The sequence below is a fragment of the Seriola aureovittata genome, chromosome 22 (assembly GCF_021018895.1).
Source record: "Seriola aureovittata isolate HTS-2021-v1 ecotype China chromosome 22, ASM2101889v1, whole genome shotgun sequence".
Classification (NCBI taxonomy): domain Eukaryota; kingdom Metazoa; phylum Chordata; class Actinopteri; order Carangiformes; family Carangidae; genus Seriola; species Seriola aureovittata.
This window is the reverse complement of record NC_079385.1, coordinates 21,759,254-21,773,795: the sequence shown is the minus strand read 5'-3', so window position 1 is coordinate 21,773,795 and position 14,542 is coordinate 21,759,254. Positions and strand designations below refer to the sequence as shown.

Here is a 14,542-nt window from a genome sequence, read left to right as displayed (position 1 = left end):
AACTATGACGTTATTATGACCTTTAATGCATTAATATACTATGACGTTTTTTGGCATTTTTATGACTTACTTTACTTTGTTTTTTGGCATTTTTATGCCATACTACACTATGACGTTTTTTGGTATTTTTATGACTTACTTTGCTTTGTTTTTTGTTTCCTTGCCATACTATGACGTTATTATGACATTTAATGCATTAATATACTATGACGTTTTTTTGACATTTTATGCCATAGTATACTATGACGTTTTTTGGTATTTTTATGACTTATTTTGCTTTGTTTTTTGTTTCCTTGCCATACTATGACGTTATTATGACCTTTAATGCATTAATATACTATGACGTTTTTTGGCATTTTTATGCCATACTACACTATGACGTTTTTTGGTATTTTTATGCCTTACTTTACTTTGTTTTTTGTTTCCTTGCCATACTATGACGTTATTATGACCTTTAATGCATTAATATACTATGACATTTTTTTGACATTTTATGCCATAGTATACTATGACGTTTTTTGGCATTTTTATGCCATACTACACTATGACGTTTTTTGGCATTTTTATGACTTACTTTACTTTGTTTTTTGTTTCCTTGCCATACTATGACGTTATTATGACCTTTAATGCATTAATATACTATGACGTTTTTTTGACATTTTATGCCATACTATACTATGACGTTTTTTGGCATTTTTATGATTTACTTTACTTTGTTTTTTGTTTCCTTGTCATACTATGACCTTATTATGACCTTTAATGCATTAATATACTATGACGTTTTTTTGACGTTTTATGCCATACTATACTATGACGTTTTTTGGCGTTTTTATGCCATACTACACTATGACGTTTTTTGGTATTTTTATGACTTACTTCACTTTGTTTTTTGTTTCCTTGCCATACTATGATGTTATTATGACCTTTAATGCATTAATATACTATGATGTTTTTTTGACATTTTATGCCATACTATACTATGACGTTTTTTGGCATTTTTATGACTTACTTTACTTTGTTTTTTGTTTCCTTGCCATACTATGACCTTATTATGACCTTTAATGCATTAATATACTATGACGTTTTTTTGACGTTTTATGCCATACTATACTATGACGTTTTTTGGCGTTTTTATGCCATACTACACTATGACGTTTTTTGGTATTTTTATGACTTACTTCACTTTGTTTTTTGTTTCCTTGTCATACTATGACCTTATTATGACCTTTAATGCATTAATATACTATGACGTTTTTTTGACGTTTTATGCCATACTATACTATGACGTTTTTTGGCGTTTTTATGCCATACTACACTATGACGTTTTTTGGTATTTTTATGACTTACTTCACTTTGTTTTTTGTTTCCTTGCCATACTATGATGTTATTATGACCTTTAATGCATTAATATACTATGATGTTTTTTTGACATTTTATGCCATAGTATACTATGACGTTTTTTGGAATTTTTATGACTTACTTTACTTTGTTTTTTGTTTCCTTGCCATACTATGACCTTATTATGACCTTTAATGCATTAATATACTATGACGTTTTTTGGCATTTTTATGCCATAGTATACTATGACGTTTTTTGGCATTTTTATGCCATACTATATTATGACGTTTTTCGGCATTTTTATGACTTACTTTACTTTGTTTTTTGTTTCCTTGCCATACTGTAACGTTATTATGACCTTTAATGTATTAATATACTATGATGTTTTTTTGACATTTTATGCCATAGTATACTATGACGTTTTTTGGCATTTTTATGCCATATAATACTATGAAGGTTTTCGGCATTTTTATGACTTACTTAAATTTGTTATTTGTTTCCTTGCCATACTATGACGTTATTATGACTTTTAATGCCTTACTATGCTATGACATTTTTTTGACGTTTTATGCCATACTATGACGTTTTTTGGCATTTTTATGCCATACTATGACATTATTATGACCTTTAATGCATTAATATACTATGACTTTTTTTTTACATTTTATGCCATACTAAACTACGACGTTTTTTGGTATTTTTATGACTTACTTTACTTTGTTTTTTGTTTCCTTGCCATACTATGACCTTATTATGACCTTTAATGCATTAATATACTATGACGTTTTTTTTACATTTTATGCCATACTATACTATGACGTTTTTTGGCATTTTTATGACCTACTTTACTTTGTTTTTTGTTTCCTTGTCATACTATGACCTTATTATGACCTTTAATGCATTAATATACTATGACGTTTTTTTGACATTTTATGCCATAGTATACTATGACGTTTTTTGGCATTTTTATGTCATATAATACTATGAAGGTTTTCGGCATTTTTATGACTTACTTAAATTTGTTTTTTGTTTCCTTGCCATACTACGACGTTATTATGACCTTTAATGCATTAATATACTATGACGTTATTATGACCTTTAATGCATTAGTATACTATGACGTTTTTCGGCATTTTTATGACTTATTTTACTTTGTTTTTTGTTTCCTTGCCATACTATGACCTTATTATGACCTGTAATGCATTAATATACTATGACGTTTTTTTGACGTTTTATGCCATACTATACTATGACGATTTTTGGTATTTTTATGACTTACTTTACTTTGTTTTTTGTCATTTTTATGCCATACTATACTATGACATTTTTTGGTATTTTTATGACTTACTTTACTTTGTTTTTTGTTTCCTTGCCATACTATGACCTTATTATGACCTTTAATGCATTAATATACTATGACGTTTTTTTGACATTTTATGCCATAGTATACTATGACGTTTTTTGGCATTTTTATGCCATACTATACTATGACGTTTTTCGGCATTTTTATGACTTACTTTACTTTGTTTTTTGTTTCCTTGCCATACTGTAACGTTATTATGACCTTTAATGTATTAATATACTATGATGTTTTTTTGACATTTTATGCCATAGTATACTATGACGTTTTTTGGCATTTTTATGCCATATAATACTATGAAGGTTTTCGGCATTTTTATGACTTACTTAAATTTGTTATTTGTTTCCTTGCCATACTATGACGTTATTATGACTTTTAATGCCTTACTATGCTATGACGTTTTTTTGACGTTTTATGCCATACTATACTATGACGTTTTTTGGCATTTTTATGCCATACTATGACATTTTCGGCATTTTTATGACTTACTTTACTTTGTTTTTTGTTTCCTTGCCATACTATGACCTTATTATGACCTTTAATGCATTAATATACGATGACATTTTTTTGACATTTTATGCCATACTATACTATGACGTTTTTTGACATTTTATGCCATACTATACTATGACGTTTTTTGGCATTTTTATGACTTACTTTACTTTGTTTTTTGTTTCCTTGCCATACTATGACGTTATTATGACCTTTAATGCATTAATATACTATGATGTTTTTTGGCATTTTTATGCCATATTATACTATGAAGGTTTTCGGCATTTTTATGACTTACTTAAATTTGTTTTTTGTTTCCTTGCCATACTATGACGTTATTATGACCTTTAATGCATTAATATACTATGACGTTTTTTGGCATTTTTATGCCATACTATACTATGACGTTTTTTGGCATTTTTATGACTTACTTTACTTTGTTTTTTGGCATTTTTATGCCATACTATACTATGACATTTTTTGGCATTTTTATGACTTACTTTACTTTGTTTTTTGTTTCCTTGCCATACTATGACGTTATTATGACCTTTAATGCATTAATATACCATGACGTTTTTTTGACATTTCATGCCATACTATACTATGACATTTTCGGCATTTTTATGACTTAATTTACTTTGTTTTTTGTTTCCTTGCCATACTATGACGTTATTATGACCTTTAATGCATTAATATACTATGATGTTTTTTTGACATTTTATGCCATAGTATACTATGACGTTTTTTGGCATTTCTATGACATATAATACTATGAAGGTTTTCGGCATTTTTATGACTTACTTAAATTTGTTTTTTGTTTCCTTGCCATACTATGACGTTATTATGACCTTTAATGCATTAATATACTATGACTTTTTTTTTACATTTTATGCCATACTTTACGATGACGTTTTTTGGCATTTTTATGCCATACTATATTATGATGTTTTTTGGCATTTTTATGACTTACTTTACTTTGTTTTTTGTTTCCTTGCCATACTATGACCTTATTATGACCTTTAAAGCATTAATATACTATGACGTTTTTTTGACATTTTATGCCATATTATACTGTGAAGGTTTTCGGCATTTTTATGACTTACTTTACTTTGTTTTTTGTTTCCTTGCCATACTGTAACGTTATTATGACCTTTAATGTATTAATATACTATGATGTTTTTTTGACATTTTATGCCATACTATACTATGACGTTTTTCGGCATTTTTATGACTTACTTTACTTTGTTTTTTGTTTCCTTGCCATACTGTAACGTTATTATGACCTTTAATGTATTAATATACTATGATGTTTTTTTGACATTTTATGCCATAGTATACTATGACGTTTTTTGGCATTTTTATGTCATATAATACTATGAAGGTTTTCGGCATTTTTATGACTTACTTAAATTTGTTTTTTGTTTCCTTGCCATACTACGACGTTATTATGACCTTTAATGCATTAAGATACTATGACGTTTTTTTGACATTTTATGCCATACTATACTATGACGTTTTTCGGCATTTTTATGACTTATTTTACTTTGTTTTTTGTTTCCTTGCCATACTATGACCTTATTATGACCTGTAATGCATTAATATACTATGACGTTTTTTTGACGTTTTATGCCATACTATACTATGACGATTTTTGGTATTTTTATGACTTACTTTACTTTGTTTTTTGTCATTTTTATGCCATACTATACTATGACATTTTTTGGTATTTTTATGACTTACTTTACTTTGTTTTTTGTTTCCTTGCCATACTATGACCTATTATGACCTTTAATGCATTAATATACTATGACGTTTTTTTGACATTTTATGCCATAGTATACTATGACGTTTTTTGGCATTTTTATGCCATACTATACTATGACGTTTTTCGGCATTTTTATGACTTACTTTACTTTGTTTTTTGTTTCCTTGCCATACTGTAACGTTATTATGACCTTTAATGTATTAATATACTATGATGTTTTTTTGACATTTTATGCCATAGTATACTATGACGTTTTTTGGCATTTTTATGCCATATAATACTATGAAGGTTTTCGGCATTTTTATGACTTACTTAAATTTGTTATTTGTTTCCTTGCCATACTATGACGTTATTATGACTTTTAATGCCTTACTATGCTATGACGTTTTTTTGACGTTTTATGCCATACTATACTATGACGTTTTTTGGCATTTTTATGCCATACTATGACATTTTTCGGCATTTTTATGACTTACTTTACTTTGTTTTTTGTTTCCTTGCCATACTATGACCTTATTATGACCTTTAATGCATTAATATACGATGACATTTTTTTGACATTTTATGCCATACTATACTATGACGTTTTTTGACATTTTATGCCATACTATACTATGACGTTTTTTGGCATTTTTATGACTTACTTTACTTTGTTTTTTGTTTCCTTGCCATACTATGACGTTATTATGACCTTTAATGCATTAATATACTATGATGTTTTTTGGCATTTTTATGCCATATTATACTATGAAGGTTTTCGGCATTTTTATGACTTACTTAAATTTGTTTTTTGTTTCCTTGCCATACTATGACGTTATTATGACCTTTAATGCATTAATATACTATGACGTTTTTTGGCATTTTTATGCCATACTTTACTTTGTTTTTTGGCATTTTTATGCCATACTATACTATGACATTTTTTGGCATTTTTATGACTTACTTTACTTTGTTTTTTGTTTCCTTGCCATACTATGACGTTATTATGACCTTTAATGCATTAATATACCATGACGTTTTTTTGACATTTCATGCCATACTATACTATGACATTTTCGGCATTTTTATGACTTACTTTACTTTGTTTTTTGTTTCCTTGCCATACTATGACGTTATTATGACCTTTAATGTATTAATATACTATGATGTTTTTTTGACATTTTATGCCATATATACTATGACGTTTTTTGGCATTTCTATGACATATAATACTATGAAGGTTTTCGGCATTTTTATGACTTACTTAAATTTGTTTTTTGTTTCCTTGCCATACTATGACGTTATTATGACCTTTAATGCATTAATATACTATGACGTTTTTTTGACATTTTATGCCATAGTATACTATGACGTTTTTTGGCATTTTTATGCCATACTATATTATGATGTTTTTTGGCATTTTTATGACTTACTTTACTTTGTTTTTTGTTTCCTTGCCATACTATGACCTTATTATGACCTTTAAAGCATTAATATACTATGACGTTTTTTTGACATTTTATGCCATATTATACTGTGAAGGTTTTCGGCATTTTTATGACTTACTTTACTTTGTTTTTTGTTTCCTTGCCATACTATGACCTTATTATGACCTTTAAAGCATTAATATACTATGACGTTTTTTGGCATTTTTATGCCATATTATACTGTGAAGGTTTTCGGCATTTTTATGACTTACTTTAATTTGTTTTTTGGCATTTTTATGTCATACTATAATATGACGTTTTTTGGCATTTTTATGACTTACTTTACTTTGTTTTTTGGCATTTTTATGCCATACTATACTATGACATTTTTTGGCATTTTTATGACTTACTTTACTTTGTTTTTTGTTTCCTTGCCATACTATGACGTTATTATGACCTTTAATGCATTAATATACCATGACGTTTTTTTGACATTTCATGCCATACTATACTATGACATTTTCGGCATTTTTATGACTTAATTTACTTTGTTTTTTGTTTCCTTGCCATACTATGACGTTATTATGACCTTTAATGCATTAATATACTATGATGTTTTTTTGACATTTTATGCCATAGTATACTATGACGTTTTTTGGCATTTCTATGACATATAATACTATGAAGGTTTTCGGCATTTTTATGACTTACTTAAATTTGTTTTTTGTTTCCTTACCATACTATGACGTTATTATGACCTTTAATGCATTAATATACTATGACTTTTTTTTTACATTTTATGCCATACTTTACGATGACGTTTTTTGGCATTTTTATGCCATACTATATTATGATGTTTTTTGGCATTTTTATGACTTACTTTACTTTGTTTTTTGTTTCCTTGCCATACTATGACCTTATTATGACCTTTAAAGCATTAATATACTATGACGTTTTTTTGACATTTTATGCCATATTATACTGTGAAGGTTTTCGGCATTTTTATGACTTACTTTACTTTGTTTTTTGTTTCCTTGCCATACTATGACCTTATTATGACCTTTAAAGCATTAATATACTATGACGTTTTTTGGCATTTTTATGCCATATTATACTGTGAAGGTTTTCGGCATTTTTATGACTTACTTTAATTTGTTTTTTGGCATTTTTATGTCATACTATAATATGACGTTTTTTGGCATTTTTATGACTTACTTTACTTTGTTTTTTGGCATTTTTATGCCATACTATACTATGACGTTTTTTGGCATTTTTATGACTTACTTTACTTTGTTTTTTGTTTCCTTGCCATACTAAGACGTTATTATGACCTTTTATGCCTTAATACACTATGACATTGTTATGACTTTTCATGCCATAGTATACTATGACGTTTTTTGGCCTTTTTAGGCCATACTAAACTACGATGTTTTTTGGCATTTTTATGCCTTACTATACTATGTCATGTCATGCCTTACCATACTATGATGTTATTATGACCTTTAATGCATTAATATACTATGATGTTTTTTTGACATTTTATGCCATAGTATACTGTGACGTTTTTTGGCATTTTTATGCCATACTACACTATGACGTTTTTTGGCATTTTTATGACTTACTTTACTTTGTTTTTTGTTTCCTTGCCATACTATGACGTTATTATGACCTTTAATGTATTAATATACTATGATGTTTTTTTGACATTTTATGCCATAGTATACTATGACGTTTTTTGGCATTTTTATGCCATACTATACTATGACGTTTTTCGGCATTTTTATGACTTACTTAAATTTGTTATTTGTTTCCTTGCCATACTATGACGTTATTATGACTTTTAATGCCTTACTATGCTATGACGTTTTTTTGACTTTTTATGCCTTACTATACTTCGTCGTTTTTATACCTTACTTTATTATGCTGTTTTTATGCCTTACTATACTATGTCATTTTTAAGCCTTTTATGACTTATTATACCATGTCTTAATTTTGCCTTTTATGCCTTACTATACTATCATTTTATGACTTTTTATGTCCTACCATACTATGTCGTTTTTATCTCTTGCCATACTAAGACGTTATTATGACCTTTTATGCCTTAATACACTATGACATTGTTATGACTTTTCATGCCATAGTATACTATGACGTTTTTTGGCCTTTTTAGGCCATACTAAACTACGATGTTTTTTGGCATTTTTATGCCTTACTATACTATGTCATGTCATGCCTTACCATACTATGATGTTATTATGACCTTTAATGCATTAATATACTATGATGTTTTTTTGACATTTTATGCCATAGTATACTGTGACGTTTTTTGGCATTTTTATGCCATACTACACTATGACGTTTTTTGGCATTTTTATGACTTACTTTACTTTGTTTTTTGTTTCCTTGCCATACTATGACGTTATTATGACCTTTAATGTATTAATATACTATGATGTTTTTTTGACATTTTATGCCATAGTATACTATGACGTTTTTTGGCATTTTTATGCCATACTATACTATGACGTTTTTCGGCATTTTTATGACTTACTTAAATTTGTTATTTGTTTCCTTGCCATACTATGACGTTATTATGACTTTTAATGCCTTACTATGCTATGACGTTTTTTTGACTTTTTATGCCTTACTATACTTCGTCGTTTTTATACCTTACTTTATTATGCTGTTTTTATGCCTTACTATACTATGTCATTTTTAAGCCTTTTATGACTTATTATACCATGTCTTAATTTTGCCTTTTATGCCTTACTATACTATCATTTTATGACTTTTTATGTCCTACCATACTATGTCGTTTTTATCTCTTACTATACTATGACTTTTTTATGACTTTTTGTGCCTTACTATACTCTGACTTTTTTATGACTTTTCATGCCCTACCATACTATGATGTTTTTATGACTTTTTATGTTTTTCTACACTATGATGTTTTTATGATTTTTATTGCCTTACTATAATATGTTACTTTTAGGCCTTTTATGTCTCATTATACTATGTTGTTATTTTGCCTTACTTTCCTATGACTTCTTATGACTTACAATACTGTGACCTTTTTATGCCTTGCTATACTATGTTGTTTTTGTGCCAAACTATAATATGACATTTTTATGACTTTTAATGCCTTACTATCCTACGACGTTTTATGCCTTATTATACAATGTAGTTTTTATGACTTTTTATGTCTTACTATCCTTTGACTTTTTTATGACTTTTTAAACCTTACTATACTATGTCGTTTGTATGTCTTTTATGTCTTATTATACTATGTCGTTCTTATGCTTTACATGTTGTACTATATTATGCCTTACTATACTATGTCGTTTTTATGCCTTGTATGACTTATCATACTATTTTGTTCTTTTGCCATTCATGCCTAAATATACTATGTGTTTTTTATGACTTTTTATGCCCTACCATACTATGTCGTTTCTATGACTTTTTATACTCTACCATACTATGTCATTTTTATGACTTTTTATGCCTTACTATGCTGTCGTTTTATGCCTTATTATACAATGTAGTTTTTATGACTTTTATGTCTTACTAACCTATGACTTTTTTATGATTTTTTATGCCTTACTATGTGGTTTTTATGCCTTATTATGTGATGTCGTTTTTATGACTTTTTATGCCCTAACATACTATGTCATTTTTAAGACTTTTTATGTTTCACTATACTATGTGGTTTTTATGACTTACTATACTATGACCTTTTTATTACTTTTCATGCCTTACTATTGTATGTCGTTTTTATGCATTACCATAATATGGCATTTTTTGACTTTTTATACCTTACTATTCTATATCTTTTTTATGCATTACCATAATATGGCGTTTTTATGACCTTTTATGCTTCACTATACTATGTCATTTTTATTCCTTTTATGACTTATTATACTATGTCGTTCTTATGACTTTTTATGCCCTAACATACTATGTCATTTTTATGACTTTTTATGTTTCACTATACTATGTCGTTTTTATGCCTTACTATACTATGATTTTTTTTTAAACTTTTTATGCCATACCATACTATGGTTTTCATGACTTAGTATAATGTCCTTTTTGTGACTTTTTATGCTTTACTACACTACGTTGTTTTTATGACCTTTTATGCTTTACTGTACTTTGCCGTTTTTATGCCTTTTATGACTTATTATACTATGTCGTTCTTATGCCTTTTATGCTGTAACATATTATGTCGTTTTTTATGCGTTACTGTACTATGACGTTTTTATGACTTTCCATGCCTTATTTAACTGTGTCGTTTTTATGTGTTTTTATGCCTTACTATACTGTCGTTTTTATGCCTTTTATGCCTTATTATAATATGTGGTTTTTATGCCTCACTGACTTTTTTACGACTTTTTATGCCCTACTATAATATGACGTTTTTATGACTTTTATGACTTAAACTATGTCGTTGTTTTGTCTGTTATGCCTTTCTATAAAATGTCGTTTTTATGCCTCGTATGACTTATTATACTATTTCGTTCTTTTGCCATTCATGCCTAGCTATACTATGTCTTTTTTATGACTTTTTATGCCCTACCATACTATGACGTTTTTATGACTTTTCATGCCTTACTATTCTGTCATTTTTATGTCTTTTTTATGCCTTTTTATACCTTACTATCTTAAGTTGTTTTTATGCCTTACTATACTATGACTTTTTTATGACTTTTTCTGTCTTACTATCCTATGACTTTTTTATGACTTTTTATTTCTTACTATCCTATGACTTTTTATGACTTTCATTGCCATGTTGTTTTTATAGCTTTTATGACTAATTATACTATGTCGTTTTTATGCCTTTCATGACTTACTATACTATGTCGTTTTTATGCCTATTATGATTTATTATACTATGCCGTTTTTATGCCTTACTATACTATGACTTTTTATGCCTCACTAAACTGTATCTTTTTTATGTCTTTTTTTATGCCTTTCATGACTTATTATACTATGTCTTTCTTTTGCCTTTCATGCCTTACTATCTAATGTTGTTTTTATGCCTTACTATACTATGACTTTTTTATGACATTTTTACGCCTTACTGCACTGACATTTTTACGATGTTTTTCTATGATGTTTTTTAAGTAGATTAAATTTTTAACTTGCCAACTGGCATTGAACTGTGTGTTATAAATATTAAAGTCTAGTCACTTCCTGTAGTATTAGAGTCTGAGTCCTCTCAGTGATTTTTTTGCAAAGGAGCTTTGTCTGGACACTCTGCCATGAAGTAGGTTGTCTTTCTGGAAGTTTCTCCACCTCCACACAGGATCTCTGGACTTCAGTCAAACCGGCCATCAGGTTGTTGGTCACCTCTCTTACCAAGGCCTGGACTGAAGTTCAAGTGTCTGTGTCTTTCAGACGGAGACCATGTTGAAGAGCGCTGAGGATCTGGCTGGACCGTACGTCTGGGGACAGTATGACATCCTGGTTCTTCCTCCATCTTTCCCCTATGGAGGCATGGAGAACCCCTGTCTGACCTTCGCCACGCCGACACTGCTGGTATACATTCACATATCAACACATCAACATCATAACTGTGAAATTCATAAGATTATTGGTGAAGTGCTCACATCACCTGAGCTGTGTAACAGACTCATGTGACCTCTGATCATCGGTTTACTGAGTGTTTGTCTCTTTACAGGCAGGAGATAAATCTCTGTCTAATGTGAGTAAAACTTGACACTGTTCTAATGTTGAGCTTCATGTGTATATATCTATATACAGTATGTACTGTATGTATATGTGTTGTGTTCATGACGTGTTCATCCCGTCAGGTGATCGCCCATGAGATCTCCCACAGCTGGACTGGTAATCTGGTGACCAACAAGACCTGGGAACACTTCTGGTAAACACATACTCACACAGTATGATCAATCAAGTCAATTTTTGTTTGCAGTTTAGTCGGCAACATCAAAAACAGAACATTAAATACACAGTGTTTCTTTTTCTCCACCACGTTACCAGTTGGACAGGTGGGGACGTCTTCACTCATTCCTTCACTTTTCAGTTTACTGTTGAGACTCTGCAGCTGCTCGTTGTTGTGTCCTCAGGTTGAACGAGGGTCACACCGTCTACCTGGAGAGGATGATTGGGAGGAGTATGGAGAGTGAACAGTTCAGACAGTTTAAAGCCATGGGGGGCTGGAAGGACCTACAGGACTCGGTGAGAACCTGAACCCTGTTGCCTACTAAGCGATCTGAGTTTGTCCAGTTTTTTACCTGTCCGTGTCGTCTCTCAGGTGAACACCTTCGGGGCCAACAACCCTTTGACGAACCTTATCCCCAGTCTGCAGGACGTCGACCCCGACGACGCCTTCTCCTCTGTCCCCTATGAGAAAGGCTTTGCTCTGTTGTATCACCTGGAGGAGCTGATGGGAGGCCCAGGTGACACCTGCACACACTTGTTTACATCAGACTACCTCATGACTGTATTTAGATTGTTTACTCACCTGTTGATGTGTGTCCCTCAGAGGTGTTCATGGGGTTTGTCAAGTCCTACATCCAGATGTTCGCCTACAGCAGTGTCACTTCAGAGGAGTGGAAGAACTACCTGTTCACCTACTTCAAAGACAAGGTGAGACACACCTGGATGCTTGACGGGTCAGCTGCTGAAATGAGACGTTTGAGGACTAAAAGAAAGGTCTGAGGTTTTGATTCCAGTGGAGGAAGTTGAATCAGAATGTGTAAGGTCTAGATTGTGGACTTTAGTGTTCTCAGAGAACCCAAAGGTGTTTGAGGTTTGTTCAGTTCTCCAGGTTCTTTGAGTAATGGTCCCTGTTCTGTCTCTGAGGTGGATGTCCTGAACAAGGTGGACTGGAACGCCTGGATGTTCACTCCAGGGATGCCTCCTGTCAAACCTCAGTAAGTAGATCCTTTAAGACCTCCATCAGGTCTACAAGTCCTTCTACCTGATCAGTTTGTTGATGTAGTTTCATCGTTGGATTTCAGGTATGACACCACGCTGGCAGACGCCTGCATCGCTCTGAGCCAGAGATGGATCAAGGTAAGACCTGGACCTGATGTGGACCTGTTCTTATTGTCTTTATGTACAGTTACAAAACTTCTGTCCCATGTCCCCCTTCAGGCCAAAGACCAGGATCTGAGCAGCTTTAAAGAGTGTGACGTGAAGGCTCTGTCATCCCACCAGCTAATCGAGTTCCTGTCCCTCCTGCTTCAGGAGGTAAACCACTTAAGCGCACCACAGTCCACTTCACTTAAAGTCCACTTCAGCTCACCACAGTCCACTAAATCTAGGTCCACTTCACCTGTCTATGTCCTCAGGATCCTCTTCCTCTGACTCATGTGAAGAAGATGCAGGATGTTTATGGTTTCAACACCTGTATGAACTCAGAGATCCACTTCAGGTGAGAGTCTTGGATCAGGTCCTCAGTAGATTTACTTTGACTTTAAATCCTCCTCCTCCTGATTAGCTGTCTTCTCCCTGCAGGTGGCTGAGGTTGTGTGTTCGGTCCAAGTGGGAAGAAGCTGTTCCCATGGCACTGAAGATGGCGACTGAACAGGGACGGATGAAGTTCACAAGACCACTGTTCAGGTACGAACTCAGATCCACCTGCGCTTCGTTTTCCTTCAGTCGGAATTTAGTTTCTATTTAATAAATGTAGTTTAATGAATCTATTTCCTAATTAATAAATGTATTTTAATGAATCTAGTTTCTTCTTGTATAATGAATGTAATAATGAAATGATGAGTTGTGGCTTGTTTAACTGACCCAGTCTCTTATTTTCAGAGAGGTCTTTAACTTTGAAAAGTACCGTGAGGAAGCGGTGCGAGTGTTCCTGGCTCACCGGGCAGCAATGCACCCGGTCACCTCCGGACTGGTCGCCAAAGACCTGAAAGTGGACGCCAGCCAAACCACCAGTCTGTAAAACTAGTCAGAAACCAGTATTAATACACCAGACTATAGTATCAGCAGCCAATCAAAGCTCTTCATTCTTCACGCTCACCTGTCAGCTGTTTCCTCTCAGACTGTTTGTGATGATTTTTAGTTTCTCTGGATGAACATGTTTCATGTCAGAAGAAATTATTTTATAAAGAAATAAAAATCTGCCTGAAGTGACTCTGTGTCTTCTGCTTCTCTGGTTTATAAAGAGGTTTCCATCAACTAGTGACCAGGTGATCTTTAGGG

The 14,542-nt window shown here is 31.7% G+C and overlaps 1 protein-coding gene across 1 annotated transcript in view; it reads left to right on the top strand.

Moving 5' to 3' along the window:
- Positions 1-14,473, top strand: part of lta4h (leukotriene A4 hydrolase) — a 44,189-nt gene extending 29,716 nt beyond the window's left edge. The window contains exons 8-19 of the mRNA XM_056367824.1: positions 11,756-11,896; positions 12,039-12,062; positions 12,172-12,242; positions 12,448-12,559; positions 12,636-12,780; positions 12,867-12,970; positions 13,187-13,257; positions 13,345-13,399; positions 13,481-13,576; positions 13,678-13,760; positions 13,844-13,948; positions 14,144-14,473. Of these exons, the coding sequence (XP_056223799.1) occupies positions 11,756-11,896; positions 12,039-12,062; positions 12,172-12,242; positions 12,448-12,559; positions 12,636-12,780; positions 12,867-12,970; positions 13,187-13,257; positions 13,345-13,399; positions 13,481-13,576; positions 13,678-13,760; positions 13,844-13,948; positions 14,144-14,282 (1,146 nt within the window). The 3' untranslated portion in view covers positions 14,283-14,473. The remainder of the gene's footprint in view (positions 1-11,755; positions 11,897-12,038; positions 12,063-12,171; positions 12,243-12,447; positions 12,560-12,635; positions 12,781-12,866; positions 12,971-13,186; positions 13,258-13,344; positions 13,400-13,480; positions 13,577-13,677; positions 13,761-13,843; positions 13,949-14,143) is intronic.
- The last annotated feature ends 69 nt before the right edge of the window (positions 14,474-14,542 follow it).